At 41.0% G+C, this 25908-nt stretch overlaps 1 protein-coding gene across 1 annotated transcript; it reads left to right on the top strand.

Moving 5' to 3' along the window:
• Positions 1 to 142: 142 nt before the first annotated feature.
• Positions 143 to 12219, top strand: npffr2a (neuropeptide FF receptor 2a; the record flags this gene model as incomplete). Its single annotated transcript, XM_079222475.1, has 3 exons — positions 143 to 473; positions 8887 to 8986; positions 11358 to 12219. Exons 1-3 carry the CDS (start codon positions 146 to 148, stop codon positions 12217 to 12219), a joined length of 1290 nt encoding a protein of 429 aa, XP_079078601.1. The 5' UTR covers positions 143 to 145.
• Between the last annotated feature and the right edge of the window lie 13689 nt (positions 12220 to 25908).

Here is a 25908-nt window from a genome sequence, read left to right as displayed (position 1 = left end):
GTCATTTAACCTGAATATACATAAATCACACACTAAGCATTTTGTCGATGGTGTCCTTTTTTTTTCCCCTCAGCGTGATTGCAGAAAAATGTTCTTAAAGTAAACTGATTCACCATGAAGCCATCTCTCACTTTGCAGGTTTACAATGAACGAAGGACCTGAGAACAACTTGACTCAACCGTCTGACAACTGGACGTTTTACAACTCCTCGCTGGAGTCCGTCGTACCCAGGAGCAACATCACCTATGTTAGATTTTACCTGCATCAGCCGCCCACAGCGGCCATCTTCATCGTGTCCTACATGCTGATCTTCCTCGTGTGCATGGTGGGAAATGGAGTTGTGTGTTTCATCGTGCTGAGGAGCAAAAACATGCGGACTGTCACCAATCTGTTCATCTTAAACCTCGCTGTGAGTGACCTCCTGGTTGGGATCTTCTGCATGCCCACAACACTTATCGACAACATTATTACAGGTGAGCAGCACAGTCCATTGAGACTTTCATTGGGGTCCCGTTGTGTTTAACTTGTGTCAAAACAAGGATTCTTTTAGTCGAGCTTTTGTCGTCAGACATGAAGTTGTTTCAACACTTTGCAGGCTTAAATATAGTCAAAACATTTTGCAGTGGATGGCTGTGAAATTGAAAAGAGACATTCATGGTCTCCAGAGGATGCGCCGTGTAATCCAGTGCCATCAACAGGTCATAATATTTACAACGTTTAATCTCATGACAAATTACTTAAAAAATTGTAATCCATCTCAACAGCTTTAGGGGAATTTACATGAAATCTGGTGAAGACATTCATGGTATCCAGACGATGAATCCTAATGACTTTGGTGATCACCTGACTTTTCCTCTATTGCCACTGACATCTATTGGCTGACATTTTGAGGGAAATGTCTCAACAACTACTGGATGGACTCTTTGCCATCACGTTTGGTAAAGACATTCAAGTTCAACTCAGGATGAGGACTTTTGATTGCCACAAATAGGTCAAAAGTTAAACTTCTCCAACAGGTTACCTCATGGATGAATTACTTAATTACTGTTAGCCTCAGTCACAGTTTACCCCTAAGTGGTAAATGGACTGTACTTGTATAGCACTTTCCTAGTCATCCGACCACTTAAAGTGCTCTCACACTATGTCATCATTCACCCATTCATATACTGGTGGCAGGGGCAACCATGCAAGGTACCACCTGCCCATGAGGACTAACTTTGATTGAAGGACGACCGTGCTCTACCACTGAGCCACAACCCATCCCTCCCCAGTCGTGCTAAGATGCTACGCGAACATGTTACAACATTTTATCCACAAACATCTGTAATCAGCGGTGCCAGTCTGGACCAGAACTCTCCTACAAATCTCTGGAGATGCACATTGAGGATTAGTGAGATCCAATATATTGCAATTTGAGCAGTAGTGTATGCATGTAACGACACAGTGTCGGTGGCACTAAGCTGCAAACTATGATGCACTAGGTGCCCGTCCAGCAACAGTTTTGGACGTGTTGGAGACAGCTTGTCAGTTTTGCAACAAAAAGTAAAGTCCACATTGACTTGGTCTCACATGGGACACGAACAGCTGTCTCCTGGTTGTAAGCTCTGTGTTTGTTTATCCCGCCAATCCTGTGCAGACTCTCGCTCTTTATACTACAGATGTTGGTCTGGCTGTCTCCTAATAACGAGGGTGGGTTTACATTGGAGTTGGTTGGAAGCCTGGTGCGTCTCATACAGACGCTCAAGGGAGCTTTTTGTAACCGGTTGTATATGGACCCAAATGCTAAACTAGAGCTGGGCAAACGAAACCAGAGCTCCGAAGCTTGTGTCAGTCTAATGAACCGCCGTGTGTTGGTGCAAAGTGTCGGGGCTTGTATCAAATGATAACTGTCACGTGACTGGTGACGTCCGAAAGCTTCGAACGTCACTGGTGCCTCACGAAGCGTTTCATTGGTTTGATACGTTTGACAGCTTGAGCGTGTTGGCACCTAACTGCTACATATGATGCCTCAGTGTCAATTAACAATGTGGGTTAAAAATTCAATATTGCACAAAACACTGCCACTTTCACCATGCCCATGTTTTCACAAGGACTTTCCACTGCCACTTCTATGAAATCCTACCTCACTAATATAAGCTATAAAGGACAAATATTATTTATAAATGTGTTGGCATAAAACTTTAGGGCTGTAAAAAATATACAAAAACATGCTCTATTATAAATGTCTCTATAGTGTAGTAGGTTACGTGCATGCAAATCAATCTCTGCTGTTCTGTGGGGAGAGGATCGAATCCCATCACGAACACGTCCTTTCATATTATTGACCTGCATTTAGTTTTATTGCAATGTAAAAAACGACAGCAACATCGTATGTAACATCAAATCCATGAATGAACACGCAGCTTTCATTGACTTTTACTGCAGAAATGTGAGATTGAAACATTGAGATGTTTGTGCTAGTGTTTCGATCACACTGTTAAACGGCTGCTTTAATTCCAGTCGGCCACCAGATGTCGCTGTTCTTCAAAGTGAAGCCCCGACGCTCCGAATCCTTTTCGGTACAAATAGCTAGAAAGCCTCAATGCTTCACAAGGCTTTGTCCACCCATCCCTATGCAAAACATAATATTCCAGTAATCTTTGACTTTTATATCAAACCTCCGGAAACATCAGGTTGAGTAGAACAGAGCCAGGATCAAAAGGCTGGTGGGTTTACCGGGAGTCAGGCTAGCGGGTTGAACAGTGGCATGCATGGTCGGTTACAGGAGATCAGGCCGGGAAAGAGTGCTGCAGAGTCTGGCATGGAAAACCAAAGAACAATCTGGCAAGGTGTGTCTGGGAGGCAGGAGTCTATATATGGGCTTGATTAATGCTCAGAGGCAGGTGAGTGAACAGCTGAAGGGAGTTAGACTAATGAGGAGGGAGTGACTGACAAGTAGAGTGAGTAGAGAGAGGAGGGTGTGGAGATGAACGGTGACAGCTTTGGTGCTTCGGTCAGATGCAGAAGGAGCCCTCACCAAACGTCCATGTTTTGTTTTCTCCAGACTGAAACTGAGATTCATGGTTGTTTTGACAGTTTTGAAGAGATAAAGCCAAGTTTGACAAAGTAGAGCTACGCCTGATGAGCCGAGTCCAAGATTTCCTAGAGATTAAACCGTTTAATTTTCCACTGTTGCCCCCGTCATGTCTATTTATTACATAATTCTGCCCCACTGTGTGAAAAGATCTAGACGGCAAAGTAGTCCATCCATCTTTCCTCCAACCAACATTCATCTTTTTGGTGCGTCATGACGCATCAGAGCTTCAAAAGGGCCACGAGCCCTGTCGATCCTTTGAATAACCTTGTTCCCTAATCCCTTACCACCCATGCTATTCCATTCCCTGCAGGGCTGCCTTTGTTTTTCAGTTTAGACTTTCCTCATTACAGAATAACAAGAAGTATTCGGAGGCGGTGTGGCTATCCCACACAGCATGAACCTCAAGCATTGTTTTCCTTCCTAACAGCCTGAAGTGATCAAAAGGGACGTAGGCTCAGAGGAGTTGAAGTAGTGATTTGTCATGGAGGAATCAGACCAGGGCTTTTCACACATTGTGCCGACTGGAGTTGGCAGTTTGCTCTGGATGATACAAACCTCACAGGGTCAATTGTCTGTGGCTCACAGTTCAGATTCTTCATATACTACAGGCTGTCTACACATGCCGAAATTACTTAATCTTTTCAGACAAAATTTAAGCTGCAAGCAGTGATGAACGGGTTCTCACACCTTTTCGCCCTGGAGTACCAGTGTCTTTTGCTTTTGTCGGTGCTCGGGCCCTAATAAATGACATAATAATTCAGCAGGATCCAAGTGTCCGCTCAACTGATTAAAATACAGACCAAAGTTTTTTCGGAGACGACAATATACTTACCCAATGTGGAGCGTCGGCTTGAAAATGCCAACAAAATAAAGCCTGCAAGAATGTCTCGTCTGTTATCCATGAGAATGTAAATGAAATAACAGAAGCATTAGCGGTGATTACAGTGACTGTGGCTCAACTAAATTGCCGTATTCACCTCCAGAGATTGTTGTTGTAGTGGGTACTATTATCATCGCACATACTACAAAGGATATTACACATATTGCCTCTTAACAAGAGCAGCCAAAAACAGAGTAATCATTCATTATTGTCTGAATCAGGAACTTATCAGACCTTGACATTGAGTTTGAGGAAATCCAGTTGGCAAATTGCTCGGCGTGATTAAATTCCCTGCTGCAATGACACAAACTCAGAATGAAATCCTGAAATATTACGGACAGCTTGCAGCTACAAGTTAACAAGAATGAAAGCTTATTGGCTTTGCATTCGATAATCACATTTCAAATTATGCGTTGTTTTCTAAAAAAAAAATCTCTGGCAGAGAGCAAGACGACGCCAGTGAACGACATCTGCTTCGTGTTAATAGTATCACCATTTACGTTTGAGTGTGTTTTCACCTGCAAGGAAACGGTGTCTTCTGAGGTGTGCAGTGAACTCGCACTATGATCCGCACGTGTGAACATGGAAATGGTTTCAGTAAAAGCTACAGTACAGTGCCAGCATGCTTGTTCATATCTGAACTGGTTCAGAAACAGATTAGTGGGCGAGAGCTGAAATCTCCCCCACTGAGCACAACATTGAATTCTCTGTGGGAGAAACGTGAATCATGAGTGTATGCCAACCAATCAAGTTACAGTTTATAAATATGTCTGAACCATATGTCATCACTTCATCATTTTATCTTGTTAGACACAATTGTCATATTTAGCATATGAATGCTTGAGTTATGGCCAAGGTCACAGTGACCTTTGATCACCAGATTCTAAAAAACATAATAACATCAATAATGCATGCTTTACAAAGTGGCCTCTAAGAGACCTTCATAGAGATGTTTCTTTTGTATGTTTTCTTTGTTTTCTTTCAGCTGACTCCGACTGAATGCGCAGGTAGAAAATCCACGGCCCGCCACTGAAAAAATTTGAGTCGGCCGATATGGCTCAATGGCTTTATCGCTGAATCTCTCAAAGTTACAGTTGTGCCCTTTCTTCCCCTGTCGAGCCTCAAGTGACTCAAAATACTAAACACTGAAACGCCTTTAAACGTTTCTAACCTTCAACTAAATAATTCCAGTCGCCATAATCCAGCCTGTTGGTGATGCCAAAGGACCGGTGGCCGACTCAACCGCTCGTCATGACTCAAATTAAAAAAAAGACAGCACGTGTCCGTGCCGGAGCTCGTCAGTGCAGGAAAAAACCCCAATCTGAAAGATTCGGAGAGAAGTGGAAAGCATTTCCTGAAGCAGTGGGATTTTTGTAACTAACTTTGTAACTCGCGAGGAATACATCTAAAATATATTTCTACTTAAGTTGGGTGGCTCTGATTTTAAAGTACAACTGTGCACACACAGTGCATGCTGATCGGCAGTATTGTGCCAATCTTGGCTCCTCTATGTACTTGCCGAAAATTTAGTTTGTGCCAAACAGAGTATTTTCAAATGCAATTGAACAATCGAAAAAAAGAAGAAAAAAACTTTCTGTAACCTGCAGCTCTGCCCACTTTGCTACTTTACACTGTATTCTCATGCAAAAGTGCACTGAAAGAAACAGAGAAAATAAGCACTTGCAGTGTTCCAGCGAAGTTGCTTTCAAATGAAGCTCAAGCGTAAGTTCAGTAAGGAAGACACTCCTTACACTCCGGTTCATTCAAGCCAATATGTCATGGTTGTGCGAGGCTGGACCCAAGAGCAAGAACACGGAGCAGGAGTAGTACACAATTATCTTTATTCAAACAGAACCAGAGGGGGGGGCTGGTGGCCGGTTGGGTCGGCAAGGCAGTGGTCAGGAGGGGTTCCGAGGGAAGCAGTGAGACTGAGGCTGGAGAAAGCACAGGTTACATAAGCGATTGCTGGGACTCAACGTGACCGTGGCATTCACCAAGAATGTGAACTGACCATCTGGCGAGGAGTGGCGGGAGAACTGAGGTAGATATGCTGTGGGGCTTGATGAGGGAATGGGTTATACAGTATGTGTGCAGGTTAATTGGCAGCAGGAGGGGGAAGGGAAGGCCACGCATGCACACACACGCGCACACACACACACACACACACACACACACACACACACACACACACGGGGGACCAAAGGGAAACACAATAGAAGGGAAACCGGCAGGATACTAGGAGGGTAGAGAGGCCCAGCAGGGACCGTGACACGATCACAGCGTTGTTGTCAAACTTTTAAAATAGGTTATCCTCTCTTCTGCTGTCAGTTGTCATTTCAACTCAAACCGATGCGACCCTCCTCCACCCCAGGCACCTCCAGTCAGCATTCAGCCATGCTCATCATTCATCTTCGGGTTACAGCAACTCCCTTCTTCACCACCACCAGTGTCTGGACTCCATGGGGGATTCTGCCTTCGCAGATAGCCAACGAATTTGCACTATTCAAATATATGCAATTGTATTAAATCATTGTCAACCTCTGAAACAAGACTTTCTTGATTGAATTGCTTGTTTGAGTGAAATGCACTTCCAATGTTTTTGACATCCAGCTCAATTTGATTCGCAAAAATGAATAGGGTCATGTAATACAGCGCGTGACAAGAATAGCCCACCATAAATAAAAAAACTCCTCTTTTGCTGCGAAGGGAGAGACTGCCGGAAGCACAGCAGTCAGAGCTGCACTTCTCACATCTCAGCAGAGTGGTAGTACGAGAAGAAGTGGTGCCTGCGAGGGTCAAATTGAGTCAAGTTTTGCAGAAAGTCACAGGAAAGAGCAGATCTCATCACATCCAAGGCTGACTTCGAGATCACAAGGACTGCACCCAATGGCTTTTTTGATTTCTAATTAATCTGGTTATAATGTCTTTGATTAATTGATTATTAATCAAATTAAATATAATTTAAAAAAATCATATCTTCTTTGCTGGAAAAATAATAATAAATTGATGTTGGGGATGTAGCAATGCACTGAGAATAAAAGGGAAATATATTTGCATTTCCATTTCCCAACATCTTAGAGGAACATACATTTTACTCCACTACATTTATTTGACAGCTTTAATTATCATTTTACTTTGAGGATTCAGATTAATAATTTAAAAAAAAGATGATATACTTTTAGATTAAAGTACCGAGCAATATATCACATTAAAATCAACCCCACCTTTCACCAGCGGCAGAATTAATGTGAACACACATGCATGCATATTCTGAAATGAGCCATTCTGCATTATGACAACTTTTACTTTTGATACTTTTTGAAAATAACACCGTCACTTCCTGGAACTCGTCACATCACAAAGCGCAGCCTCGGCCGGCTTCCTGCCAGCTTGGCCCAGCGGCAGCCGCGCATAACAGCACAGATCCAGCTAATCGATGACGGAACCCGCTGCCGACCGCTATACTTGTACTTGTAATTTGATCGACGGCTCGTGGCAGCCCGAGTGATGACAGCCGTCAAACGCTGTTGGCCGTCTGACGTTCAGCTGCACACTCGGGGGGACGAGTATTAGCTGGGAAAAATACATTTTCTCAACTTTTTAGTGCGTGTGTCCCTATGCCTCGGTATGTGTTCACGGTCCACGTTGTTGAAGAGAACCCGAGACGACAGATCACTTACTCGGGGCATTATGTGCGTCAGTAGTGTGTCTGACAGGCCTCTCGGTGGTCCTCAGAGTGCCTTGTTAACGAGCAATCTGCCGTTGCCTCTCAAAGAAAGCTTTCATCTTCTGCAACGTTTGGATGTTTACGGGCGCATAATAATTTAATGGGTCATAATGGAGGTTTTTTTCGGAGGGGTCATTTGCATCAATGCTCATTGGCCCCTTTGTGATTTGTCAACCACGTAAAAAAAAGAAACATCACACGAGGAGATGAAAGCGACAATGTCACCCAAAAGCCATTTAAGGCTAGCGTGGATCTCGGAACTGCATTATCACACTTCCGCTTCCGCACAATAAATACTAGGGTCACAGTTTCATTTATCGTCCTTGTGCACTATAACTATATAATGTTGAGGTTGAGGTTTAGGAGTCTCACAGGCAGAGGAAAGGAGTCTGGTGGTACGGCAGCTGATACTTCTGCATCTCTTGGCAGATGGCAACAGGGTGACCATGTTGTGGCTCGCTGGCTATTTTCTTTTAATATCCTTCATGCTTTTCGCAGGCCCCCCCTTGTCATCAATACCACTGACCATCGGCAGATGGGCAACTATGAGGTTCTGGGCAGTTTTAATCACTCTCTGTGAGTTGTATTAGTATGAAAAACCAAGGATGAACACGAGTCTAATGCGTATAATTGAAAGTATTAGTCTTCGTAGAAAAAGGCAGAAATGGACTATCCCTGTGGGTTGTGATACAAGACATGCGGTCGGTAGGCAGCTCTAGATCCATCAGAGCCGGAGGGAGTGGTAATTAGTCTTTTCTGCCTCCACTAACGAGACATTTGTCTGGCTCTGTTGAACATGGAGGTGTCAGTTTTTTGACAAAAGAAACAATGCACATCAATTGAATACAAAAGGAACAAAGTGCTGCATATTCCTTAAAGAAAGACAGAAAGAAAAAAAGTTGGAAATAAGAAACAAAGAGCTGACATTTCAGTTAATTGTTACCTTCACCATCTTATTATCCAGTACATGCTTAAGCCAACAGCACAATGATCAGGGGGTTACAGAAGCCAGAGTTTACGCTGATGATGTATTTTTGAGTCAGCCCACGATGAGATGGGCTACACTTAAATATATGGTATTGTGGTATTATGCCCCCCTCACCCCCCTCAGCTCCCCTGTATGAGTTCATACACAAACTGCTGTTCCATCCTATTGTGCTGTTATCGCCGTTAATCAGCTGAATGCATCTTCCCTGTCAACAGGATGGCCTTTTGGGAGCCTGGTCTGCAAAATGAGCGGCATGGTTCAAGGGATCTCCGTGTCAGCATCCGTCTTCACTCTGGTTGCTATTGCTGTTGACAGGTACTGTGGCTGTGTTTTACTGCTGCTGCTGCTGCTGCTGCAGTAATATAACAGTTCATGTCACAGGTTTTTTTTCGTCTCACATTTTCACCCTTGCATTTTGGTTTTGGTTTCACATTTGCATCCAAAAAAAGTGACAAAACCAGAAACCACTCGAGGAACACTGACCTCCGCAAAGGCTGAACAATCAGTTTCTTTTCTTTTCTGACCACATAAAAAGGTTTTCTCATTGCTTTTATCACGGAGCTTTCATCTGTGCATCCCACAGCCTTCTTCAGCCAATGGAGGATGTGGTCGAAAGCTCCAGAAAAAGGAAAATCAAGTCTGAATAAATGCAAACGGACAATTCTGAATGCTTCCTTAAGTAACAGTCTTGAATTACCCGAAGCACGGGTTTCTTCACTTTGTGTTAGCAATATATATATATATATACATATATATATATTCATAATTCAAATATTACATTTTCTAGGTTTTAATCTACAAAAGGACTGCAGATCTGCATCAAATGAACATCAAATTAAAGTCAATCGCAAAAACACTTTTTCTTTGTCCCTTTCCATTGTTTTCCATCACTTATCAAGGATCGCACAGCATCGTCACCTTTATCTGCCTTTTGTCCTCTCCTGAATGATCACGCTGAATTTCCAAATTGCCGTTTATGGAGATGACACCAGCTGGCTCTTAATCCTGCTTAATCACTTGATAGACCATCGGAGGAATCTCACATCCAGGGGAGCTGCAGCGCTCTGCAAGCTGGCGAAACGACAGAGCTGGTATTTCATCACCGCCCAGTTCCTCAGACACGGTGATGCTTGAAATCCCCGGAGAGCGTTTGCGCCTCTGGGAAGGACAGAGTTTGACATGTTTTGACGGCCAAAAGTCAAAGTCACTTCCCGTGTCCATCAGCCACATAAAGATTAAGGATAAGAGGCTCCCCTGTCTGGCCAGTGTATTCATGCACAGACGAGCCGGATACCGTATCTATTCGGACGGGACTTTATTGCAATCATACCGTTATTTAAAATAAACTTTGTTGGGATGACTGAGGCAGAACAACAACAATCCCAGATGCAAGATTAAAAAGGCTTCTGGCACTTGAATCTACACAGTTGTTTGAAGGTGATGTTTTCACAGCAACATTATAATATACATTGGAAGGGATTCGTGACCTATTTGCCACTAGCTCTAAGCAGCATGTAGTACATCATTCAAACTACTAATACTAAGGCCAGTTGTAATCAAATCTTTCATTTCCTTATCATTTGAATTGTGTGGCTTTATACAAATAAGCACTATAGATGACAACAACAAGGTCATAGAAGGATGACATTTAGAAGTTTACACTGGTTTGTTAAACACTATATTAGTCTGAGCCCAGAATACAATCTGAAACTTAAATACCTCGACGGAAAGTATAATTCATTACTATTTTGGCAATAAGAATGTTGCATTTTAATCAATTAGTTGGTCCGTCATATTTTCTCTTTTGCATCATATTTGACATAAATAAAGCAAAAGTATTTGTTAATCAATCAATGGAATGATCAACAGAATACTGAATTACTAAATTACTCGATAGCTGCAGCGCTAGAATGTTTACAGAAGGATCACAAAGTAGACAAGGATACATTTTCCTGCGTCTCCTCAGGAGGAGAGTTTTTCCAGATTCGGTGAATCATAAAGTCATCTATGAAATTAGGAGGAGAGGTCACCTGACACTCTCTCAGGTTGCCGCTGGCTCGGCCATCACAGGCTGCAGGGGAACCGCTGCTGCTGATCCAGATAGGAGTACACAGAGCACACCTCTATAAGCCGATTCGCACATATATCAAAATGTACAGTAGACTCATGTGGTCATGTAAAAAAACATTTCAAATTGATCTCAATACAAATATCTTGAATTTTTTTGCCCCACGCCAATCTCAAAGAAGATTTACACAGAACTCTAAAAGAGCTCGGCTTCTGCCAATCGGCTTGTAGCTCCGTCACTGCGAGCTAAACACTCAACAAAGTCACAACTGTTTACTGTCCTGGCTCCTCAAGGGTGGAATGAGCTCCCCATTGACATCAGGACAGCAGAAAGTCTCTACATTTTCCGTCGCGACTACACCTTGAATAAGGAAGGTAGCACCGTAGTAGCACTTTAGTAGCACTTAGATGGCACTTACTGATAGCACTTTGTAGTTTAACTTTATTGAAATTGTATTTTCTTGATTCTTGTTGTTCTGAGTTTGTACTCCTGGTGGAATTGCACTTATTGTAAGTCGCTTTGGATAAAAGCTTCAGCTAAATGAAATGTAATGTAATGTATTTGTAATCCTCTGAATCCATTTCCTTTGTGTATCCAATCCTTTTTTCTTTTTTGCAGATTCAGGTGCATTGTCTACCCATTCAAGCAAAAGCTGACCATATCCACGGCCTCCATGATCATAGTCATTATCTGGGTTCTGGCCATAGCCATCATGTGTCCCTCTGGCGTGATGCTTCAAGTGACCAAGGCGCAGAACATCCGGGTGATGCTGGGCTACGACAACAAAACAAACCCGTTTTATTGGTGCAGGGAGAACTGGCCCAACCAGGAGATGAGGAAGATCTACACCACCGTCCTGTTCGCAAACATCTACCTTGCTCCCCTGTCGCTCATCGTGATCATGTACGCCCGGATCGGCATCACGCTTTTCAAAACGACGGTACCGACGGCGGTGAAGCCGGGCCACGAGAACCGCCACTCCGTGTCGAAGAAGAAGCAGCGGGCGATCAAGATGCTCCTGATCGTTGCGCTGCTTTTCATCCTATCCTGGCTCCCTCTGTGGACCATCATGATGTTGAGCGACTACACCAGCCTGACCGAGCAGCAGTACAGAATCATCAACATTTACATCTACCCCTTTGCCCACTGGCTGGCTTTCTTCAACAGCAGCGTCAACCCCATCATCTACGGGTTCTTCAACGAGAATTTCCGCCGAGGCTTCCAGGCCGTGTTCAAGTTCAGCCTGTGCGCGGCGGAGGGGCAGCAGAGGAAAACATACTCGCACCGGCTGCAGGGGAACTCGGTGCTGCCCGCCAACAACGTACAGACGACGCTCGAGCCCATTTCTCTCAACAGCCTGGATAAGAACACGTCCCGGCGACTCAACCACGTCGCCGAGCACAACCTGGTCTTGGAGGACCAGGCGACGGGTGACAAGGGGTCTGGCAGCAGCGGCGGTGTGACTGTGGTGTCTATTTGAGGACGTGCAGAGACGCTCTTCTGGGGGATAAGGAAAGATGTTCATGTTTTCGAGAAAATGTCCCCTCCTGAGCAATCATTCAAACGAGTAGGTTTTTCTGAAGCCAACGTTTTGTCCGGGGCAATTTGGATACTGTCCAAATGGCATAACTGTCCTGCAGAGAAAATAACTATTTCCCCCCGACAGCGCATCACCTATATACCTGTATAAATGTATAAAAGGTGCATCGAACATGTGTGTTCTTTGGTGGCTGCAGAGCAGATTTCAAAAAGAGAAATCACTTGGAGGAATAATTTATAATTTAACGCCCTTGAATATTGCCGCATTAGATATATTTCAGAGTAACTAGTTACACGTAACCACATTATGTGAATAAATCAAAGAAAAAATAATTGTGAAGCTGCTTGACACAGAAATAGAAAGAAACAATTCTGCAGCGGACGCACAAATGTTCATAAATTGTAAAAAATATGTTGTACAGAGGAGAAAAATATCGATTATGATTGTATGCAAGCCATTTACTTTATATATATATATATTTTTCATCCAGGCTTTTATTCTGAAATCTGCTCTGTAAACATGTACATAGAAAGGTGTAATAATGCTGAATTATGAATATCTCATGAGCCTGTTATGAATGTGCCATGTAAATCTCAGATAAAGTGTTTTGCGGTTAATGTATTTTTATCTCTATGAACCGTCTTGTACAGTAAATGGGAAGAAAAAAAGAGTGGGACTGCATTGGTCCTGAAAACATGTATCGTCTGCTGTCAGTAAGTAACTGAGTCTTAAACTTGGATTACAAGTGTTACTGTGAATCTGTGTGAACATGACTATGAAGACAATTGTCTTGCAGGGTAGCGTACCGAACAACCTTAGTTTCAAAGGTGTTTTACGAACTTTACAATCTCTACTGTTGGTGGCGTCTGTTTTTTTTTTTAAAGGGGCCCATTTAAAAAATGTGTATAGCAAAGATGTAAAAGAAAAAAGAAACATACAAAAAGCTATAAGTCATAAACAATGATGTAAAAACTGTAAAAGTAAAAAGAAACCTACAAAAAGCTATAAGTCACATGGCGGCCATATTGGAGGTCCTTGGCTCTTTTATCTGTTCAATGGCCGTCCGTAAGAACCTGCAAACACAGGTTCTGATGAATCTCTCTCTGCAGCTTGCTGTTTTTAGTGGAAACCTGCAGTGACATGAGCAGGAACGAGCCTCAGGAAGCTTAACTTCACCTGGAGTACGGGAGTAAAAACAGACAACCTGATCTTCGAGGGAGACCTTTGAATGACATTTCGTTGGATTCTCCCAATTCATTGAGGAGATTCATGAGAGTCTTAAATCAGTGTGTATATATATATATATATATATATATATATATATATATATATATATATATATATATATATGTATATATATATATATATATATATATATACATATATACATATATATATATATATATATATATATATATATATATATATATATATATATATATATATTTCAATGTCCACTTGAAACGTTTCAGAAGAACATCTGTTCTAAATCAGCCACATTTATTTGACGTTTTACAAGCTCGGGCTCATTTAGATGCACCGATGCCTCTCGGCTGAACTTGATTATGAGTTGCTTCTGTATTTTGGTTATTTTAAAACGCCATTAAAGCCGATCGCACCATACAGCTACCGTCATAAACAGCTTGGATATAATGACTGCTGGTCAACACAAACCATTTTTAAGCCGGCGGGTATACAATTTCATACTCCTTCCATATTCTGACAACAGAAAGAGAAAAATATCCAAATGAGAACAACTCTATGGCGAATCCGGCTGCATTAAAACACAGTGGAGGGGAGCTCAGTCCCTCCTGTTCTCCATCTGTCTCTTTAACTACAAACACAGAACAACTTATTGTACCATGTGTGTGAGAAGACCACATTAAATGGGTTCTTAATAATTCACTTTAAGTTAAATACAAGCTTTTCTATACGTTCACGGGTGAATCTAACACCGTTAGTCTGCTTGTGTGAGGCGTGAAAGGTCAGAAGTAAAGCCGTACCAGCAGATTTTAGCTGATTGAGCTGATTGAGTTCTACACCGAGACAACCGCCATCGCTGCCGTGATGATGTAAAGTATAATGCAACTGGACTGCAACTGGACTTTGAGCTTTGCTGGCAGGGGCTACATTGAGAGCTTTGCCTTCCCGCTCAGCTCCCTCTTCACCTTTGTGACTCTGACTTTGTATTTTCTAAGAGTCACTTCACTTCTCCTTCACTGAATACCGCTGCTCCCTTGGGGGTCGGCATCTTTGAGTGTCGCGATGTCTGCTACAAAGCCTTGAGGGCCACATGTCTGGGTGTGTGGGCATTTAATGGAGTCTAAATTATTTTGAATCCACTGAATGTAGTTTAGATTTAAGCAGTTTAGCTTGAGCAATCTGTGTATTGTATGTAACCATCCTGTAACCAGGATCCAAAGTGGGACCACCAATCAGAAACCCAACTTCATTCATACGCCTGATTAAGGAATGAGCCATCATGTTGGTTTCAGCTTCTAATCCAGCAAGTCATCCTCAGTAAAACTAAATATAGTCAGAGTCAGAAAGATGTAAAAAGATTTCTGCTTTCTGTTTGCGATTTTAACTTCTTAAAAACCCTCGAACCCCTGGGGGGTCTAGGCCTCTTTTTCCCTGTGAGTCATTGTGTAACCCCAAATGAATTCCAATACTTGTGTTTATTGTATGTATTTGTTCAGCAAAGTCTTGGAAAACAAATGTATATCTGCAAAAAGAAATCAGTTTTAAAAGATATTTTGATTATAACTATAAACATCTAGCATGAGTATGAGCAAGGTGTATCAAAAAGGAGTCCTCGAGAGTTCCCGAGTTAAAAAAAAAGTATTGTTCTGCGCCATAACATCAACCCACAGACTAATAGTGCACCTTTTTAGAAAGAGTAAGATCCAACGCATCGAAATCTGCAACATAAAACACAATCCATGAAAGCATTGGCATGTTATGAAGCATATTCAGTCAAAAAAAAAATGTGTTTTTGGGGTCGAAAATGGAAAAATTACCCACTTTGTGCCAAGACAGTGTCTCATCTAGTCGACCATAATATCAAAATGATCAGCTGTTTCCGCATGTGCCGTATGACGCGGTCTAAGCAGCGGTAAACCGTAGGATTTTGAATCGCCCGCGGAGAAAAAAAGTATTGTTGTGTTTGTAAATGATTGCTTTGTTAGACTCCCACAGGCCGTACGGTTACAGGGACGTGTCTTTGACTGGAATCCAATGTTGTAAGGGGTACTTTAAAGGTTTTAGTTAAACGTTACAATCGCCACGACAAGTTCGGGAGTTTACGTAAATAATTAAACTTAACGATAATTTAAATTTTTCATCTCACAAGAGTTACGGTATTTTAGCAATTTAAATTAATTTAATCGACCTTGTGGTTGCGGATATGAAAGGTGCCGTTTTTACACACGAAACGGGGCGCGGTGCTTCAGTAGCAATTTGCATTCATTCCTGACCAGAGAGGTCAGGTGAGTTCACAATAATAATAAAAAACACTTCTGGACTCTTGACGGCATTCAAAGCGTTGCTTGTGAGACATTCGGCACAAACAAGATGTTAAATGTGACACTCCAGTATTATTGAATGTAATGAATTCGTACTTTTTGGTGCCTGTGGTGAAAAAACCTTTTTCTCTCTCCATCAAATATGGACTGATTACTGTGAACTTATTTTTGGGGATCTACAGCTTCTCAGTACCTCTGTATAGTCTGCATGTGTAAATATTGTGTACTAGCATGTGTTTTTTTTCTGTCAGCAACTTAGACGTTCTTAAATAATGTTTAACGCCAATTTTAAAGATGTATTTGTTGGGACACAAAGGCCTATTGCCGTTTTAATAGGAGATAAGATAGAATGTATTTTTTAAAGAAAGAAAGGAATTAAACGGTGTCCTATTTAATTGTGAAGGGCTATTCATCACGTTTTATACACCTCTGAGATTGTCTGCAAAAAGAATAAAAATAACTGCAAAGTTTATAAACAAGGTTCTGATTATGAAAAAGGCTTGTGAAAGCCACTGCCATAATTTCATTGACACATATTAATCTGATGTAATTTGCTTCATTTGAAGGGGATTGAGAATTTAATTACTAGACGATTGAACTGGTCAAACTGGGAGTTTGCTTTTTACTGCCTCTGGTAAAAAGCAAACTTCCATAATTGAATTTGAAACAACCAGATTTTGCCCGAAATCTCTGACACACTGAGGAATACCAATAAATTGGCCTTGTGACAACATTTAGATACACGGACAGTGAACTGAATATTCAGTCAAATAATAAAAGCATTCTCCTATTGCATTTCTGATTCGGTTTCTCTCACAAACATGGCAACGTAACCGTTTATTTTACAATAAAATATAACCCAGGAGATCCAGTTGGAGTGGCAGATTAATGCGATTAGAGGCTGATAATTAAAGCCCAAGCACTGCACAACTGTTTGTGTTACCCACAGATGGGATATTCTACAACTATGGAAAGTAATCGCAGCGCCGTCTGTTTTCACTTTGCCGTTGCCGATCGGGAGGTAAACAGTAGAAAGGCAGTGTTTGACGAACTGGCTCCATTTTAAATGAGTGGAGATGGATGGGATTCTATTTTTTTCTGCAGATCTGTCTAAACGTGGCCTTACAGTTGTTGCTCACTCAACACGTGTACGTCATGAATACTAACGTGAGCATAGAAGTTAAAGATCTGAGGCGTTTCCTCCACCAGGTCTGTTATGCATCACTCTTACACCGTGGCCAGTGACCAAAAAAAAACGCAGGCTGTTTTTAATTAAATTGTCATCCTTTTTTCATATATAAGTGTGTTAAGTATGTATATAAGTATGTTAATTTCACCAGTGAGACTTACTTACGTTTTGGTTGTGTGTAGTTTAATAGATCTTGACTGATTTAGACCAGTGGCTTAACTGTGTGAACCAGTGTCATGACACACAACTTGAACGGTACAACGAATCATAGTAACCACACCTGTATTGCCAGAAAACTGGAATGTTTACTGAAATGTAAATAAACAGCTTTAAAAAAAAGAAGAAGTTTATATTTAGAATGAGGTCAAAACTCATCAAAGGTCATGTCAATGTCATTCATCCTTGTTACTTGGAAGCAAAATAGAATAAAAAGGAAGTCATTCAAGCCAAATCCTTTGAAAATCCATTCATTCATATAATATATTTAATTAATTAATATAATAAAAATGAAATAAACCACGTGGTCACATTAAAGCATCTAAAGACAGGAACAGGGTGAAGGCCTTGAACCATCCACCACCCTGACCGCCCTCATTTGAAACTTATTTGTGATTGTTGTGTTATTTGCCTTGAAACGTAATTCACAATGCACTTTTGTTGTACGGGAATGTAATGTATATCAGACGGGGGCTGTGAAGGACCCAGCGCTCACCAGCTGACAGGCCAATGGCTGCCTCCCCTCCTCTTAAGTCTGGACCATAATCACACTTTCTCCAAAGTAATCCCTTCACCTGTTACACAACAGAACATTAATGAGCGGCCTCTTGCAGGGACAGGGTATTTCTCTGGTTACTGAGTGTATCTTTGCTTGTCATTGTTTTGATAACATGTAATTTGTATTGAATCAATGGAGAAAAAAACAATATATTTGTGGTTGTGTTTACGCTTTTTCAAAATTGTCAAGCTCATTTCTGTCTGGCTTTTGTATCCATAGATATTTCAATGTGCCCAAACTGTGAGAGTCTGTGCAAAATGTCCAAATGGTCATTAATAAAGATATTGGTCTTAACTCATTGACAATAAAGTGCTAAAATCTCTCTCTGTCACATTATTTGATTAAGTGGAAACAAAAAAAGAACTTAACATATTGCTGTTTACAGTAACAAGAAGAGCCTTCATCGAGTGGCTGAACTCTATCGATGAAGTGGCTCCTCTGCCTCCTGATGAGAGCACTGGATTGATCTCTGCTGCCCACAGTGCTTATATTTTACACCACTGAGTCCTACATTAGCATGAGTGAATATATTCAGGTATATGTGACATATTTACTTTAATGTTGGGTACTCACAACAACAACTGTGAGTGGCCGGTATGAAATATTGCTATAAAACATCAGATATCGTTAAGTTGTTTGCACTTTCCTGTGAGTGAAGAACTTACCTCAAGTTGGAGGGAAAACACATATGCTTAATTGGCCAGCGAACAATTAAAACATGCTCATATTTAGTATTATTGTTTAACTATATGTCATAACAATGTAGCTGCAAGGATCCCTGGGACGCTGTGGCTGATTCATAAAAAACGAGCATAGACGAAATTACGTTATGTGACGTGTGCGAGCAGCAAGTCCGGATGGATCACTGAGAGAAGGAGAGGAAGAAGGCGGCTTCTTCAGAGAAGAGGCTTCATTGAATGAAGGATTCAGACAAAGTAAGGCAGCTGCTGAACGGAGGTCAGCAGATGCTAAATGCAGCCGGTGCCCACAGAAAGCAGGAAGATGTTATCTGAAATGAATGAGTCATGAGAGTCTTGGTTCAGACTTGGTTCATGCCAGTTAAACCAGTCTCCTAGGGTTGCTGCATTGAAAAGCAGTGATTTCTATTCCATCCCAGCTAGTTTATTTTTTCATTTTATTTTATTTTTTTCATTTTTTTATTTTAAGGCAAGTACACACAAAAAAACAGTACAAGTACAATTGTGATACATTTAGCCTCCCCATCCCTCCCCCCCCAAGCATTCAGGTCAACAGTATCATACAAAACAAACTCCCTCCCCGAGTTTATTTTTTCTTAAAGGCATTTCCTGGGGTAACATTTTTCTGCTTTATTTAAGACCGTTTTCAATACAGACAGACAGGATTTTGCCAAAGTATTGAGTTTTATTGTCACTGACGGCCATTAATAAAAGACAAATGAAACAGAATCAATAAGCCTAATAATACGACAATGTTGCAAGGTTTGTTTATTGACATTCTACAACACAGGGTTGCAAAATGAAAAAAAAGACAAGAAAAAAACAAAAAGTTCGACTTTTTCTTAGCTATTTCTTATCACTAAGACATGAAGAAATACCAGTTGCCAGTTAAACCACTCTCATAGAAAGCAAATATATTACTACAGCGGATAGCCAGGTCTGCAGAGAGAACCATTGGTTCCAGCCGGCCCTCCATCCTGGACTTGTACACCTCCAGAGTCAGGAACAGCTTGTTTCCACTGGCCGTCACTCTATTGAACAATTAATCCGACTCCTCCATCTGCACTACTTACACTACTCTGACCACTAGGGGTAGGAATCACCAGAGGTCCCACGATACGATATTATCACGATACTGCGATATATCGAGTATTGTGATATATTGAGATGTATTACCCTTGTCAACTGCAAATTGTCCCCAAAGGAAAACTTTGTCAACATATTTAATCTAATAAAATAAAGTTTTCAGACTGTTCATCTCACTTCAATCATTATTGCAGCAACATGTGATTGTCAAGCAGACAAACTGACCAACACTGTCATAAATGTTGCACGTCACAAACTAAACTGTTTGTATTTCAGTTAACATAGTCAATCGAGCTGGACGCGCCGGAAAGGGGGTGGGGCTTATCTCCGTGCAAACAGTTATAATTTCCGCCATCCATCATGGAAATAACCACTATTTCTGCTTTATACTTGCTATGGAAATCCCAAAAACGTCGGACCATCAAACGCCCTCGTGTCTGGGTTCATAATATTATCGGTAGGCACACAGCTTGTTGAATTTCACCGACTCCACCAACAGCCAGTTTGATTGCTGCTTTTAAATGTGTTTTATTTATTCCAAAACGAACGTAAGAACTTGTGCTAATACTGTTTAATTCTCCATTCAAAATTGACCATAAAGACCGTAGCTTTAGCCGTTAAACAGCGCACTATGCAACTTCTGTTTCATTCATTGTATTGATGAACTGTGGGTGCTGCCTCACATGCTTTGACTGTCATGAAAACAGAAGACAGACATTTTGCAGAAACGTGAGCGGAACATTGTATTCATGTTGTACAGCAGTGGAACGTTTCCAATAAAGTCAGCACACTTAGCACGGATAGTGAATAAATATGATGCTGCTGCGAGACATCTGCTCTCCAGCGCTCTGTCACAGTGTCTCTGCAGAACAGTGCGGTTGACAATGTCCTGACAGGCAAATGCAGAACAGTTGTGGGCCTTCGAACACAGTCCAGCAAGTGCTGCTGAATTAGAACTGCAGCAACTTGAACATGGACAAAAGAAGGAGTCGCTTGTCCCTCTAACAGGGAGGGACCCTTACTACTGAACAGACTGTTTATGCTGTTCCCTGATAAAAGACAAATGTTTCTTCTGGTACCTGTTCAGAAAAAAAAGAAAACTGATTTATACATCAACATATGTACAGAGTACGTATTTTGACGTTTTTGTGATTTCCACAACAAGTTTAAAGCAGAAATAGTGATTATATCCATGGTGGATGGCGGAAATGATAACTGTTTGCACGGAGATAAGCCACGCCCCCTCACCGATACGAATGACGCGACTATGTAGACCGTAATACAAACAGTTCAGTTTGTCAGGTGCAATGCAACATTTATGACAGTGTTGGTCAATCCCATTTTACAGCAATAAGAATGATTGAAGTGAAATTGGTGAGGATTGGGTTATGTAAAGTACGAGTTATTCTCTTTTCTTTTCTAAGTATTTTTCATTCTAAGTTCTTTTCATTTTCTCTTTATGCATTATAACTAAATTGCTTTAAGTGAAGTAGTATTTTATCATGCTGCATTATAACTAGATTGCTTTGAGTGAAATAGTATTATATCACAATGCATTATAAATTGTTTTGAGTGAAATTGTGCTTAAATACGCTGTAGTACATTCCTGTTATTTTTATGACATTTTAATGACATTTATATATGGTCATAGCAGATAGAATCCTGTTGTAGACGGAAGACGGTCTAAATATGGTCCTGTTGTTTATCAGCTGACCTTGAGTAGTTTTTGCAGCTGCAACCACAAAAACACGCTATTGAGCGTGTGACCAAGGTCAAAGCAGATTGTAATCACATGCACCTGTTACTCCCACTATGTTTTGACAGAGATCTTCCCACACACTTGCCTATATATACTGTCATAACTGCACACTTCTTCAGTTCCTCTTGGGCTCTGTCCCTGGGATGGAACCACTTTTATTCGTGAAATCTAATAAAAGACTTTCTTACACTTGTAACTGGTAACTGTTTCTGAGCTGAGGGGAGTTCCTCCAAGACAAAAAAGAAACGGTTTATGAACTACAATGTGACTTTTACTCTAGTAGCTTTTTAAACATATGATACTGGTGAACTGACTATTAAGCGCTGCGGGGAATTCTTCCAAGACAAAAAAAGAATCAGTTATGTACTGTGTGTATAATCACTCTTTTTTGTTATTGAAGCTGTTTGAACAACAATGAGGAATTAGATTATTTTTATAATCTAATTCTCTAACGTCTCATCTCATGAGGAAAGAGCCTGGAAGACGTTAAATCAGGAAGTAAATATTATAAAATAAATACCCACTAATTTTTTGATGTTCTCATGGTCACATGATATGTTGCAGCTAAGTGCCGTCCCATTCGTATTTACACCAGTTCAAGCCCTCACAGCCTCTCACACTCAACCATTTAACAGGTGATGTCAGTAAGTCCCTGAGGGTTCAGGGTTTGAGGGTTTAGGGATGACATTGGGATTGGGCCGAGGAGAATTTGTGACATTCCCTTTGGAACAGGGAAAAGAAAGTGTCTTTATAACATGCAACGCAGAGATATTATAATAATTGCATTTCATTTCCTCCATTCACCGGAGCTCTAGTTTTTCCCCAAAAGAGGAATCAGAATCACACCCGTCGATGAAAGGATCATTTTCTTCCGTCTACTTATCTAATTTACAAGCATTCAGAGTATACCTACAATATGTGTGACTCTCTGCTTCACTGATTACTCTTTGTGAAAGACTTGAATGATCCCGAGATGCACCTGACTTCACAAAAAACTGTCTGTTTTTCTGATTTACAAAAATAAATCTAACTTATTTGACCTTTATGGTCTCGATATCTGATTAAGTACCAACAGAAGTACAGCAATGCCAGCAGTGTTGTGACTATGGAGGGTTATCATGGGATCATATCGATACTAGTACTCTTATCGATACTAGTACTGTTATAGATACTAATGCTCTTATCAGTTCTTTTTGATTATATTGTGAGAAAAAACACAATTAGAAAACATTCGATATTGCTTTTATTATTTTTGTACGTAGACAAAAAGTATTTCTTGAGCAGCAAAGCAAGAAGTTCCAAAATATTTCCCTAATCGCTAGTTGTTAGGCTGCACTGAATGCCCCTGAAACATCATCATTCAAACATGCTCAGCATGACAATGCTGATGCTTATAGGATGTAACGTTGAACCGTGTTCAATTAGCATTGCAGCATGCGAACATTAGCTACATAGCGCTAAATGAAAAGTCCAGTTGAGGCCGAAGCTGATACGTCGTCCTCACAATCTGCTCTTAATAGTCAGCTTTTGGCTGAAGAGTCCTTATACCTTGTATACCGCTAAGCTCCGCCTACCAGCCTTCACCTCCTCTGCTGTTAGGGAGGCACTTCACGCCGTCTATTGCAGGATAAAAAAACTAGTCCCCTATTTATTTTAAAACTCTGTTGCTGAACAAATTACAAATCTCTTTAACCTTTCTAAATCTGCACACGTAGTCCCACTGCACAAGGGTGGTGGTAAAAAAGGATCTTCATTACTTTCGGCCAATTTCCAAACTGTCCTGTTTCGCTGACGTCCATGAGTCTTTAGTTATTATGCAGCTCAAATCACCCCCCTCAAGAAAGTCCTCACCACTCGGGCTTCAGAGCTAAACACAGTTAACACGCTGCTCTTACTTTGGTTTTAAATATATAGAAATACTGGTGTTGACAGCATAATAACAAAAGCTTTGTACACTGTTGATCATGCGATGCTCCTGGCTATGTGATACTGGTTTGGATTATAAATCCTGTTAATACTTTCCGCTCAAACAATTTGTTATCTCACGATCTACTGGATACTGGCTAACAAGAGGTGCAGGGAGAGGGGATTGTATTATCCCACTCAGGAAAAGTGCTTTCAGTCAGTCAGCATTTTCTGTTCAAGCTGCACTAGACTGGAACTCCATTCCAGGGACTATTCGAGACATACAGTTCTTTTAAGGCACAACAAAATAAATGGTTGATTGGTGGCCAGCTCTGTCAGCACTAGAGCATAACTGCTCCTTGCCTTCCTGAATCTGTCCATGTTGTACTTTCCCTCTGTTTGTCTGTTGTCCGCTGTCTGTCTGTCTGTCTTGACTTTGCCGGTCGACCATCATCTACCTGCATGTCTTTTATTGTTTTTTAGCTGTGTTTGACTGTTGTGCACGTATTGTAAAAGCGTCAAAATGTTATAATCCTTGTATATTTAATTAAATGTCTGTTTTTAGGTTTGTTTTAGTTTTTAACATCTGCCTCTCGGGACTACAGATGGAAAATAGCCTCTCTTATTAATGTGCACTGTCCCCTTATTAAATAAACCATTAATCACAGGACTAGCTGTCTCAGAAACGACAATGTATGGTAAAAAGATCAAAAGATAATTTCCTTAAATCCCAGTCAAAGGGGGTCCACAAGGTTTTATATTGGGTCCTGTCTTGTTCACAATTTGTATTACCAATATAACATAACCAAATGGTGATGCCCATCTTCATGCTGCTTTGCTAATACTGCACCTTTTCAGGATTAGAAATTAAAATTAAAAAAAAAAAATTAAAATAAGTAAAGTAATTAAAATTAAGTGAATTAGTTCTGAATGCAAGCAAGACTAATATATGTTATTTTCTAGAGCCAGAAAATATATAGTCTGCATATTACCGCTCTGAATGTACAGGGTCACAGAGTAGAAAGCCTCACAATTCAATCCGATTACGATTCGACTGTCAACAATTCTCCAAGCATCTTAATTTTCTTTTCCTTGTGCTTTCAAAAACCAGACCACAACAGTTGAATAGGAAAAGCTGCATCTATTGAACAACAGGATCCAAGTGAGTCACCTCAGTACATACACCATTACAAAACAAAACCTAAACCCTTCAGCAGCTAAAAGTGGGCCGTTATCTACAAAACTAAGGTTTTCACAGCTCTAAGAAAGGGCACTGAATGTCTTTAGCATTTGACACTGCATGAATTAACCTAGCAGCAAGCAGACCTTATTATAAATTCTTCTACTCCAACTTGGTTTCTAAGTCATGCATTCCACTCTTAAACGGTTAGATTCAGTTCATCACTCCGCACTAAGATGTATTACGGACTCATAGCAACTTAACTTATTCTACTCATCATTGCCTCTCGCATGACAAGGTTGAGTGGGCATCTCTCACAGTAGGAGGTAATAGGCTTTTCTATGCATTTATAAAGACCTGAATGACAACTATACCCTCAAGGATTCCTCGATGGATGAATGAAGTTGGAGTTAATGAACAATAAGTGGGTTCGGGTGAAGTTTTCTTTCACAGAATAGTTTGCCATCCTATCACAGAGATATGTAATTGTTGCAGCATTCTTGAAATGTTGAACATTTTAATTTTCTCTATGGTGTTTGTCAAGGTCTTGCAGTATTAATGTGTAAATCAGTGATTTAAATGGTATCGGCAAAAAAATTGCTACAACTGATTGAGTCATAAGTGAACATTGGAACGGCCATGCTCTCAGCCCTTTTACACTTTTAAATTCATTAATATTTCAGATTTATTCTGACAGTGCTGAACTCTAATTAATCTTCAGGAGTTCTTAACTTTGAGAAAAGACTATATAATGGTCCAATGTGCGTCTCTAAGGGCTAACTGGAAAACACTAAGAAGAATGAGACAAATTGAAACGTTAACCAGATAATGGCACTAGATGAAAAGTCAAGAGATCATCAAAGTTGAAGCGATTCACATTGAGTGGGCTTTTAATGTCTGTACTGAATATGGTTGTTTTTTTCTATTTCTGTTGGGCTAAATAACAACACTGGTTAATTAATGTAGCTGATGGCTGGGCCTATAACATGACTCGGAGAGGCATTCAAATGCACCAAAATCACATACTGTTAATTGCCTGTTCCTTAGGCTGACCCTGGAGTGGCTGTGCAATCAAATGGATATAAAAACTGCTGGGGGGATTTCTCTGTTAGGAACCAAGAGTAGAAGGTGACAACAGCCAATTAGCTATAGCACAAAACAGCTGAGGCAAAAAATAAATTGTCTGCAGGAAGCCACAGCACATCTGACCACATTTAATTAGAGTCGGTTGTTCTTCAGTGAGACATTAACCAAACCACAGTGCTGTGGAGGAGAGGGAGGCTGCTGCTGCCACGAGTCAACCAGCCGGCTCCCTGGGTGGAGGAGTGTCGGGACAGATGGAGGACCTGGCGAGGCGGCAGCTAACTGTGCCGGATGTGCAGATTTAGCCCAGTTGTGCCTAGCCTGCAAGGAGATGCCGCAACGAACGGGATGCTGACCAACTCTGGCATGGACTGAATAACGGATCGCTACACATCATGAGTGTTTTGGAGACATTTTTCAGCAGAGCAAA

The sequence above is a fragment of the Taurulus bubalis genome, assembly GCF_910589615.1.
Source record: "Taurulus bubalis genome assembly, chromosome: 8".
Taxonomy (NCBI): Eukaryota; Metazoa; Chordata; class Actinopteri; order Perciformes; family Cottidae; genus Taurulus; species Taurulus bubalis.
The sequence above is the reverse complement of the archived record's forward strand: the minus strand, read 5'-3'. Positions and strand labels throughout refer to the sequence as shown.